The 11972-nt window shown below is 39.8% G+C and overlaps 1 protein-coding gene across 3 annotated transcripts in view; it reads right to left on the bottom strand.

Moving 5' to 3' along the window:
- The window catches only part of CCDC169 (coiled-coil domain containing 169), a 72984-nt gene extending 63592 nt beyond the window's left edge, over nucleotides 1-9392 (bottom strand). For 2 of the 3 annotated variants that reach the window (XM_011993004.1, XM_011993005.1), the window contains exon 1: nucleotides 9164-9392. Coding sequence is in view for 1 of the 3 variants with exons in the window: in XM_011993003.1 (XP_011848393.1) it covers nucleotides 7335-7414; nucleotides 9164-9246 (163 nt within the window). In the remaining 2 variants the exon portion in view is untranslated. Of the gene's footprint in view, nucleotides 1-7334; nucleotides 7415-9163 lie in introns of all 3 variants that reach the window. The other variant, XM_011993003.1, reaches the window with a different exon arrangement.
- Nucleotides 9393-11972: the final 2580 nt, after the last annotated feature.

Below are 11972 nucleotides of genomic sequence, written 5' to 3'. Positions count from 1 at the left end.
CAAACACATTAATTTTAAGGTTCTTAAGTGCTCACCATTTACTGTTCAGATTTTAAAAATGGTTAAAAGGGAAATTATTATTATTATTATTATTATTACTGAGACAGAGTCTTCCTCTGTTGCCTATGCTGGAGTGCAGTGGCACAATCTTGGCTCACTGCAAGCTCCGCCTTCCGGGTTCACACCATTCTCCTGCCTCAGGCTCCCGAGTAGCTGGGACTACAGGCGCCCACCACCACGCCCGGCTAATTTTTTTGTATGTTTTTTAGTAGAGACGGGGTTTCACCGTGTTAGCCACCAGGATGGTCTTGAGCTCCTGACCTCATGATCTGCCCACTTGGGCCTCCCAAAGTGTTGGGATTACAGGCGTGAGCCACTGCGCTCGGCCCAGTAATAACTTTAAATAATGATTAGTTTTGTGTAGTATCTCAATTTTCAGAAGTAATCTAGATAAACTATTAAAAAATGGAAAAAGTGAATACATGTAAATGAGATAAATGCTTGTAAGTGGACTTTTTATGTAATTTTAAATCTTAAAATTATTTTGAATTAAATAATAGATGCTCCAATCCAATTGATAATAATTGGATTTCTGGGACACTTCCAATTAAGAAAAGATTATGATATGGGAAAACATTATTTCTAAAACTGTAGAATGGTTTCATCCAGAAAATGCTAACATCTGATAAACAGTTCAGGATTTCTTGCTTCCTAAGTTTTCACTAAAATTTAAGGTTACTAAGAATAAGAATTCTAATACATAATTCCATAAGTTGTGTTTTCATTTTTTAAAAAAGAGTCATTTAAGTAATTCAAAGGTTATTTAAAAGTTATTTCTAAAAGAAGATAAAAAAGAATCAGTGAGTAGGGGAGAGAGATATAAAGAAAGTTGTGGATACAAAAATGTGTTTATAATAAAAAGGTTATAAAACAAGCAAATAATTTTACATGAGAAAGATTTTATATAGTAAATTCTTGTCCTAAAATAAAATAGCTGGTTATTCAGAAAACAGAAAATTTTAGGACAAATCAGAAAGTCCAAGTATGTAATAAACAGTCTATGTCAGTTATGATAAGGTTTGTAAAAGGAAAATCACAAAAGTTATTTTATGTATTAAGTTGGCTATAATTAAAAGGGAATTATTTTTAACAGTCTTTCTAAGATTGATTCCCTATCCTAAAACAAGGTTTTCTTAAGGTATTACTTTTCGCTTAATAAAATTACAAGAGATTTTTAAAATTTTAGAGCCTGTTTCTTTTAAAAACTTCTCAGAATCGTATCCCAGAAGTTCAACTATTGCTGTCTCATTGCTTTCAGTTTTTCCTCCCCGAGAAGGCCTGAGATGAGCCTCTCTCCTTCAGCTTTTAAATTAGCTTCTGTAACTTTTTTCCTCTGGTTCTATTGTTGTGGCCTGATGCTAAAATGTTTTATCTTAAAGGTCTAGAAAAGCAATATTTTCCTCCAGTATAATTTGATTCTGTACTCTTGGCTTTCTTGATAGGTTTAAATTTTTCAATGTAATCAAGAAACTTCTCATGCAGTTACTAAGAACTATGTATTCCTCTGCTATACTCATAACCCTGAGCACATTCTTCCTGTGTCTGATTAAATTCAAGTACATTTTTCATCAGGTTTAACTTCCAGGTTGTCTAAATAGGCTTCCTATAAGGAGAAGTAGTCACACGGCAGGTTTTTCTTTGCCCTTCTAGTAACTGGCATAAGAAACAACATTTTACTTTTTATCAAAATAATTCATATGTTGTCTTTATTAGATTTTTAATTGATTAGAAAAACTGAGACCTAAAAGGCTGAAAGTTGTTACATGCATGTAACCTTCTGTATTGCCTTTAAGTCTTTCGATGATCATTTTGGTTAAATTAGTAACTATTGGTTTACAATGACCTGCGGATCTGTTTTAATCAAATGTTTTGATCCCTTTAACATTTTTGAGAAACATCTTCAAAATTGAAACCAAAATTAAGTCTCTGGCTTATTGCTGGTGTTTGTCAAAGCTATAAAAGTTAATTGCTGCAAGGTTATAGAATCTTTTTACAGCTTTCAGTCAAGTCATGGACTCTAGCGTCACCACCTCCAGCCCCTTAAAAAGGTCTTTATCAGGTGCTATTAACTAATCCTTGTGCTATGAAGTTACAGGGCTTTGATTCCTGGGTACACATATCTCATCTAAAGAAGACACTGACTCCTGCCAGTATCTGACAGCAAATCTAAGTTAACCAAAGCCCCATCTTTAGATCTGGGAAAAGATGACAATCATAGTAAACTACCTTCATGAGACACAGGGACACACCTGTACCACAGAAAAATTAAGATTCACTTAATAATTTTGCCTCTATCTAAAATAATATAATTTATTCTGTGCCTTGATACTAAATAATTTAAATGTTTAGCTACCTATAAGTTTCCTTTCCTGTAATTGTCAGAACTAGGCAGGGCTTATAACCTTTTTGTGTGAAACGTTGCTAATACCTCACATTTTTTTTTACCTCCAGAATTTGAAACTATTCAATCCCTCCAGGCCCAGAGGCTATCGCAGAAGTGTGTCATTGTAAGGGCCAGATTTCGAGGGATAAAATTAATAAAGACCCTCCAAATCAAGGACAGACACACAGATGCCTAAACAGCTGAACAAAATGCTTGTGTTTTGTATAGCTAATTGCTACAAGTCAAGATTACAGTATCTCAATGCAGAAAATTTATAGATAACTCAACTTTATAACCTTATTTTTTGGCTTTTGGTTTTTGGCTCTTATGTTACCTAAAGGGGGTTTTAAAGATTACTGAATACCTGCTCACCTCCACTCCTATCTAGCCTAAAACGTTTAATTGGATGTAAGTCTTTGACTCTAAGTTCCTTGGCAATAGGGGTCCCACTGAGAAGCATGAGGGACCAGGGGCAAGTAGTCACACCACCCCAGAACTTAAGCTAGTAAAAGCTTAGCTATGGATACTGCCTCTGCATACCTTGAACAAAAAAGGGGGAATATAAACTAAAAAAAAAAAAAATCCTAAGCCTCCCCCCTCCAACAGAGGGAATGTATCCACCTCTTGGCCAAAGGGAATCTCAAAGAAACCTGAAAAACTAGTTCAGGCCATTATGAGAAGTGGAGGGTTGGACAGGCCAACTATACCTTCCCCCACTTTGGAGTTTAGGCACAAATGACCAGCATTAACATTAAAATAGAGATCACCTAAGACTGACAGACTCTGTAGCAATAAGATACATACTGTTACCTGTTTCACTTACTAACAAAGACTCTCAGAAGGTCAGCAAACAAGTGTTAATGCTGCAAAGCTTTCCCAAATTCATTTTATTCTGGAGTTTCCTGTATGATATCTCTTATGTTAAATAAGTAAGAATTTGGACTGAACTGTTACTCCCTTATATTTACAGTCTTCTGTTATCTCTTCATATAGGTCCTCATATTTCTTGTCAGGAATATTGCCAGATCTTTTATGGTTTGGGTTGGAGTTGTGGGTGGGATCATTTAAAAACCCTATTTTTCTAACTGGTTATTGCTGGCATTTGTTTTTTAAAATAAACATTTATTTCATTATTGTATCCAACCATTTTCTAGTTCTTTATTAATATGCTAATCTTTAAAATAATTGTATAACTTCCTCTCTAATAGCTATAACTCTTTATTTCTATATCATATTGTATTGCTTAATTGGAACTTTCAAAACTATATTGCATTTTAATAATGGAGCAGGCAGTTTTGGTATTTTTTTCCCCAAGAATGGAAATGCCTCTGCTATTTCATTGTTAAGTATTACGCTAGTTTGAGATAAATAGAAGTATTCTTTTCCTTGTTTTGAAATAAGAAAAACAAATGGAATTTTATTTTTAAAATTTTAGCATTTACTGAGGTGATTTTAAAAAAATATATTGGATCTATTAATACATTACCCACTAGCTAAAGGCATTTGGGAATAGAAACCAGCCTATAAAAGACTCAATGGAGAAATCCAGGATGAAGATGTAACCTTGTGTGCTATCAATAAGTCTCCTTTTTTTTTTTTTTTTTTTTGGATGGAGTCTCATTCTTGTCATCCAGGCTGGAGTGCAATGGTGCAATCTTCGCTCACTGCAACCTCCACCTCCCAGTTCAAGCGATTCTCCTGCCTCAGCCTCCAGAGTAGCTGGGATTACAGGCACCCACCACCACACCCGGCTAATTTTTCTTTTGTTATTTTTAGTAGAGACACGGTTTCACCAAGTTGGCCAGGCTGGTCTCGAACTCCTGACCTCAGGTGATCCGCCTGCCTCGGCTCCCAAAGTGCTGGGATTACAGGTGTGAGCTGCCGTGCCCGGCCTCCATTTTTCAATCTATAAAATGGAGGTAATGATACTATTTTCAAAGGGTAGTTGTGAGGTTTCAATTTTTTTAAAAAACGTACTTAAAGCTCTACACAAATACTAATTCTTCTCACTTAAAAAAAAAAAAAAGTCACCTGAACATTTCTTTACCATTTTCTTATTACTAAACTTTGTTGTAAAATTCAAATTAAAACATAAAACCAAATTTTCTACACATAGTTTCCTATGAACCCTAAAAGGTTTCAAGAGGTGACTAAGAATATAAAGCTCTTTAGAGTTGGCTGTATTTACCGTTTACCTAAAAATTAATCCAGTGACAAGCAAGATCAAACAATAAGCAGATGAGAAAGTAGAAATAAAAACTACTCTTTCGAAGGTTTTTGCTATAAATGGGGCAGGGACAGGGGATGCTAGCTGAAGGGGAAAAGTGGGACCAAAAGAAGCCTATCATTTGTTGTTTAGATGAAATAAATTCAGCATGTTGGTCTGCTGTAGGGAATGATCCAGTAGAGCAGGGAAACAGTGTAGGGAAGAGAGGGCCATCAGTAGAGTGATATCCTTGACTACGTAAGAGTAGGTAGGATCTACTGCACAAAGGGAGGAGATAACCTGAGACAAGAATAAGGACAGACAATTCATAAAACCGGAGGGAAGAGGATGTGCAAGGGTGCAGGTAGATGGGCAGCTCTGCTGGTAGAAACATGCAGAAGTCCTCTTCCGATAGCTTCTCTTTTTTCTTTGAAAGAGGAGGGTAAGCTCATTACCTAAGAGTGTGATTGAGTAGAGAGGTGGTAGAGGTTTGAGAAGAAAGCAGAAAGGGTGAAAAAATTATCTGAACAGTGAACGTACCCATATTTGTCGCATGTGCACCTTTTTCCAATTAATAAATTCATTTTAAAACACCTTTAATATTGCCCCACTGCCTTCAGAATAAATGTAAATTCATTAGCATCATGCAGTCTTCTTGATTCATCTCCTTCGTAAACTTTAATCTCATCTTTTACCGCATTCTCATTATGACCTATGTTCCACTTTTATTAATTACTTAGCATATTCCCCAAATGGCTTTATGTTTAATGCTCCTGTGGCAGACTGTATTTTCCAAAGGTGACTGCAATAACGTATCCCATCCCATGTGCTGCTCTGTAATGTGACCTTAAAGCAGTCTACCTCTCCAGTCCCTTGAATCTGTGACTATTATGACCAATAGAATACAGTGGATATACACCTGTGCCAGTTCTGGGAGTAGCCCTTGACTGGCCTGGCAGTCTCTACTTACGTCTTTTGGAATGCTTGCTCTTGGGATACATCCTAACCTAACCACCATGCTGTGGAAGAAAACGGTACAAGAGGCATTTCTGACAGGCAGCCCTAGCTGGGCTTCCAGTCAAAAGCCAGTGTCAGATGTTAGCCAAGTGAATGAGTCATCATGGAATGACCGTTCACTTGAATCTTCAGTATACCTGACTGCAACCGAACAAGAGACCCCAGTCAAGAACCATCAGGTGAACCAACCCAGATAATCCACAGAATTGTAAGAGAGAGTTTGTTGCTTTAAGCTCCTAAATTATAGGGTGGTTTGCTATGTAGCAACAGACAAGCAGAACTGTTTTGAGTGTGATGTGGTAATAGCAGTTGTATTATCATTTACTGAAGGCATGGCAAATACATGATCTAGGATCAAGTCATGGCTCAGCCACTCCCTGGCTATATGACCTTAGAAGTTATTTGAATTCCTGAATTTCATTCTTCCATAAATGGGAATAATAGTAACTACCTCACCTGACACAGTCCCTGGCTTTAAAGGAATAAATATTTCTGCCCTTCACCTTAGGCCTTACTTTTGGCCCACGGAGGAAAGAACTTTCTCTCCTATCATTCTGACCTTTTCTCTTTATACCCACATACTAGCTCCTTCTTTTGAGAACTGGTACAACTTGTTGAGCCACATTTTACTAGTGGGCATAGTTACTGCATGTGTACCTGTAAGCATGCTTTCTGTTTTTTCCTGTAACTAGGTACATGAAGCAGTTCCAGCTATCCTGCCAATGCATGTATTTGATAAGTACACTTAGAGCCTGCCCCCAGAGACTCAATTATATCTAAGATATAGATATGGAGATAGAGGAAGCTACTTCAGCCTTGGGACAAAGCAGTATTCTGCAACCAAGCTTTAACAAAGCATTGGGTACTTATAGAAAGTGGCATTTTATTTCCCATATGGCCACTAATCCTTTTTGTTCATGGCTCCCCAGTTGAGGAAGAGTATAAATGCCCACCCTGATAACCCTAATAAACTCCTCCTGTTCTTTAGCATTCAGTTCAAGCACTGCCTGTTCTGGAAAGCCTGTCTTTATTACCTCACCCAAATTCTGTTAGGTTTCTCTTCCCTACGTTTTCATTTATCCTCACATAGAACTCATATGACTTTTCATATCCATATTCTGGTTTGATACTTTCTCCCAATAGTCAATGAACCTCTTTAGAACAGGGAAAACAAAGGTCTTCCATTTAAAGTGTTTACATATGGCAGGGTCATATCTTGCATACATTACAAATTTTAAGGATACATGAGTGTGTATGTACACAACATCCTCCATACCAAACAATAGGCTTCCAACAACAATAGCCAAAACCTAGATACAGATTTTAAACATATCCCAAATCTAGAAGTTAGGATACAAAGAGTATAACTTGAGGTGAATAGAAAACTGGTGATATTTATTTAATAAAGAAATAATATATTGATGGCATGTAACAAAGGTTTTGCTAATTAATGAACATTTTGAACTTGAAAGGTAGAAAAATAATTAAATAGTAATAGGTTTGATATTCTGAAGTATCAATTTTAAAGCCTCTATCATAAACTATTATTAATGTGGCCAAAAAGCAATACTGAAACCTTGGTACTATTATTCAATATATGAAATTTAATCCTGGTAAAATGAACAATAATTATACAGGAGTTACAAATGTAAGTATTTACTTATATACCTTCATTGTCAGTATTCAGTTTGGCTTCCAGTTCTGTAATCTTGTGTCTTAGTTCAAATATTGAGAGTTGCACTGCATCCCTGTTATTTAAAATGTTTTTGTTGATTATAATTCAATTTAAAATAACATCAGAAAAATAATACATAGTAACCCACTACTACTTCAGGAACAATTTACTATGACACATCATTTACTGAAGGACTGGTTAAGAAACAAGACTCAGGTAAAGGAAGGCTTCCAATTAGTTCTAGGACTCAAATATGCACTAAAGCTCAAAGACCCCCAGGCAACCACTGGAAATCCTTTATTTATTTATTTATGAGACAAAGTCTCACTCTGTTGCCCAGGCTGGAGTGCAGTGGTGCAATCTCGGCTCACTGCAATCTCCGCCTCCTGGGTTCAAGCAATTCTCCTGCCTCAGCCTCCTGAGTAGCTGGGATTACAGGCATGCGTCACCAAGCCTGGCTAATTTTTTTTGTATTTTTAGTAGAGACGGGGTTTCACCATACTGACCAGACTGGTCTTGAACTCCTGATCTTGTCATCCGCCCAGCCTCGGCCTCTCAAAGTGCTGGGATTACAGGCATGAGCCAGCACGCCCCGCCCTCGGAAATTCTTTAACTTAAATATCATCCCAAAGAAGTTAGCTATCTGGTTTTTCAGAACCAAGCAAATTAGGCACTGCACATTATTACAGAAAGGCATACCTAGGGCAATACACAATAGCTGACAAACTGAAACAAAGGGAAAAAAAGAAACACTAATTTAAAAGGTTAAGCTATTTAGGACATCAATAAATAGAACATTATCATATGACAGGACCATTTATTCAATAAATAGTTTGAGTGCTATTATGTTCAAGGCATTGTATTAAACACGGAAGAATTCAGTGAACAGTGAACAGAAAAATAGCAATAGCGGCAGCAAAGTTCCACTGGATGCGTATTATAAGCCAATGCTGAGTGCTTTATAGTGCATTTCATTCCAACCTGGGAACAACTGCAGGAGTATGATGATGACTATTTGTATACCCATCTTAGAGTGGAGAAAACTGAGGATTAAAGAGGTTAATTAACTTGTCTAAGATTGCATAATTACTGAGTGACAGGTGGGGTTTGCATTCATTCAGGACTCTCCTCAAGTACTTGCTCTTATTCTCTACTTCCTCAGAATACACAGAACCTGTCCTCAGAATGCGTGTAGTTTGGTAGCAAGACAAGAAATACACAAGCAATTAAAAAACTGTGATTGGAGCTACAATAGAGGAAAACCCAGAACGCTATCTAGGCACAAAGGAGAGTCCAATTCTCACGGGACTTGTGGATGGAGTTGGGAGTATGTCCAAAAAAATAAATGTTTCAAAAATTTAACACCAAGTACGAATACTGTTTTTAAAAAGCATAAAGGAGTAACAGTTTTACTAAATGCCATTTTATGAAGTTCCCCCTAAAGGGATGAAAGAAAAAAAGCAAACCCGCATAACTAAATAAAATCTTTGGAATTTTAAACAAAAAAACTGGATTTATGGAGACAACAAAACCAAACACAACTTTTGGCATTACAGTATATAGGCAAAACACACGCCGTATGCTTGGATCCTAAGGGCAGAACATCCTACCTCGAAAGCTGCCTACTTACAATACCAAAGGCTTAGTCACAGAGGCACATGAATCTTTTGCAGGGAACACTCGGGCAGGTCGACCGAAGTGCCCAGGGGTTAATCCCGGGGCCGGTCTCCCAGCATCCTCAGCGGCTTTGGCCCTGAGACGCCGCAGGTGAAGGCTCGGGGGGCGTGGACCAGACTCCACACAGCGCCGCCCCCCGACTCACTTCTTGCGGATTTCTTCCAGCAACTGCTGTTTCAGGCAGTTGGTGCTCACACCGTCGAAATTGTAGCTTTTCTCTTCCTCCATAGTGTCAGGCTAGAGACCTCCCGCGTCTTTCCCCTCAGCACACCTTAGAACACAAGACATTAAAGGCCACCCAGAGGCGAGCAAGGAGAGTACGGCACGAGGCGGGGCACCCGAACCGCCTCCCGGTCCCACCTCCCGCGCGTGCCGGCAGAGGCACGTGGTGACGTCATAAAGCGATGCCCGTAGGAGGCAGGGGGCGGGGCGAGGGCAGCCGGGGAGACTGGCAGAGAAACCTGCTCTGTTCTGTGGAGCGACCCTGGAGAACAGCTCGAGGGACACTCCTTGCGCAAGACTCTGGGGTTAGATTGTTACGATTACACAGAGGAGTGTCAGGAGGCCGAGAATATCCCTCACCTTTTTCTTCCCTCCTGCTGGTTGCTTTCCTAAACATAGACCTGGGTGGCAAAGTCGGCTTCACTCTTAGCCCTTGTTAGGAAAATGCTGGATCCAAGAGTAGCTGCGCCCTTCTTTGCTTCAGTTGAACAAGCACCAGAGTCGCTGATTTGGCAGTGTTGGAGCGAGAGGAACTGGCCTTAAAAAGGTACCTCCTGAACTCCGGAAGACTGCTAACCCTCCAGATTATTGTTTTGCATCTGTGTGCCGTTCATGAACATACCTCAGAGCTGCTCACTGCAACTTGAAATTTATGTATGTATGTATATATATATACACATATATAGTCATACATAGTCATGCGCCTCCATGTGAAGAGACCACCAAACAGGCTTTGTGTGAGCAACATGGCTGTTTATTTCACCTGGGTGCAGGCGGCTGAGTCCGAAAAAGGAGTCAGTCAAGGGAGATAAGGGTGGGGCCGTTTTATAGGGTTTGGATAGGTCAAGGAAAATTACAGTCAAAGGGAGGTTGTTCTCTGGCGGGTAGGAGTGGGAGTCACAAGGTGCTCAGTGGGGGAGCTTTTTGAGCCAGGATGAGCCAGGAAAAGGAATTTCGCAAGATAATGTCATCGCTTAAGGCAATGACTAGCCATTTTCACTTCTTTTGTGGTAGAATGTCATCAGTTAAGGCGGGGCAGGGCATTTTCCCTTCTTTTGTGGTTCTTCAGTTACTTCAGGCCATCTGGGCGTATAAGTGTAAGTCACAGGGAATGCGGACATGCAAGTCACAGGCGTATATGTGCAGGTCACAGGGGATGCGATAGCTTGGCTTGGGCTCAGAGGCCTGATCTACATTTCTTTTTTTTTTTTTTTGAGACGGAGTCTCGCTCTGTCTCCCAGGCTGGAGTGCAGTGACACAATCTCGGCTCACTGCAAGCTCCGCCTCGCCGGTTCACGCCATTCTCCTGCCTCAGCCTCCCGAGTAGCCGGGACTACAGGCGCCTGCCACCACGCCCGGCTAATTTTTTTGTATTTTTAGTAGAGACGGGGTTTCACCGAGTTAGCCAGGATGGTCTCGATCTCCTAACCTTGTGATCCATCCGCCTCGGCCTCCCAAAGTGCTGGGATTACAGGCGTGAGCCACTGCGCCCGTCCTCATTATATTTTTAATCACAAAGTTCACCTCCTGCCCTTGATACATCTGTGTTTCCTTGACAAAAAGAGACAAACTCTGTAAAATATTTGAAGAGATTTATTCTAAGCCAAATGAGTGACCAATGGCTGGTGACAGCTCTCAGGAGATCCTAAGAACACGTGCCCAAGGTGGTCAGGGTACAGCTTAGTTTTATACATTTTAGGGAGACATGGGACATCAATCAAATACATGTTAAGATACACACTGGTTCCATCCAGAAAGGCAGGGCAATTGGAAGGGATGGGGGACAGGGGGCGGCTTCCAGGTCACAGCTACATTCAAAGATTTCCTGATTGGCAATTGGTTGAAAAGTTATTTACTAAAGACTTAGGAATGTCTTTAGAAAATAAAGGGGTTGTGGAGACCAAGGTTTTAGTGAGAATGGGATAATTGATTGGTGTGGAAAACACAATTTGGTGTCAGACGTGTTGTGAATACATAAATAGTTTTCCAATTGAGTTTCTGGATGAGATTAACATTTCAATTGGGAGACTGAGTATAGTACATTGTCTTCTCCACTGTGGGTGGGCCTCAGCCAATCGACTGAAGACGGAATAGAACAAAAAGGCTGACCTCCCAGGAGTAACAGGGAGCTCCTACAGCCAAACAGCTTGAGTTGGAACACTTTTCCAGCCTTGGGCAACACTTTTCCAGCCTTGGGCTCAGACTGGGACTACACATCAGTTTGCCTGCCTCTCCAGCTTGTCAACTGCAGATCCTGAGACTTCTTAGCCTTCATAATTGTATGGGCAAATTCCTTATAATAAATCCTTTATACACACACTCCCTATTAGTTCTGTTTCTGTGAATTACCCTAATATAGGAGGTATGCTTATCAAAATTTTGTCTAGCTGTAAGTCTGAAAGGGCAACTCACAACCAAGTAAACAGAATAGAATGAAGTGAAAAGGACTAGATTATCTGTTGACAAATCCAAATGTACAGAGGATTTCTTTTTTGAGATGGAATCTCACTGTCTCCCAGGCTGGAGTGCAATGGCACAATCTCAGTTTACTGCAACCTCCGCCTCCCGTGTTAAAGCGATTCTCCTGCCTCAGCCTCCCAAAGTAGCTGGGACTACAGGCACGCACCACCATGCCCAGCTAAATTTTTTTGTGTATTTTTAGTAGAGACAGGGGTTTCACCATATTGCGCAGACTGGTCTTGAACTCCTGACCTCGTGATCCACCCGCTTCT

This window comes from Mandrillus leucophaeus, unplaced genomic scaffold, assembly GCF_000951045.1.
Source record: "Mandrillus leucophaeus isolate KB7577 unplaced genomic scaffold, Mleu.le_1.0 Scaffold421, whole genome shotgun sequence".
Classification (NCBI taxonomy): Eukaryota; Metazoa; Chordata; class Mammalia; order Primates; family Cercopithecidae; genus Mandrillus; species Mandrillus leucophaeus.
This window is presented reverse-complemented; position numbering and strand designations above follow the sequence as displayed.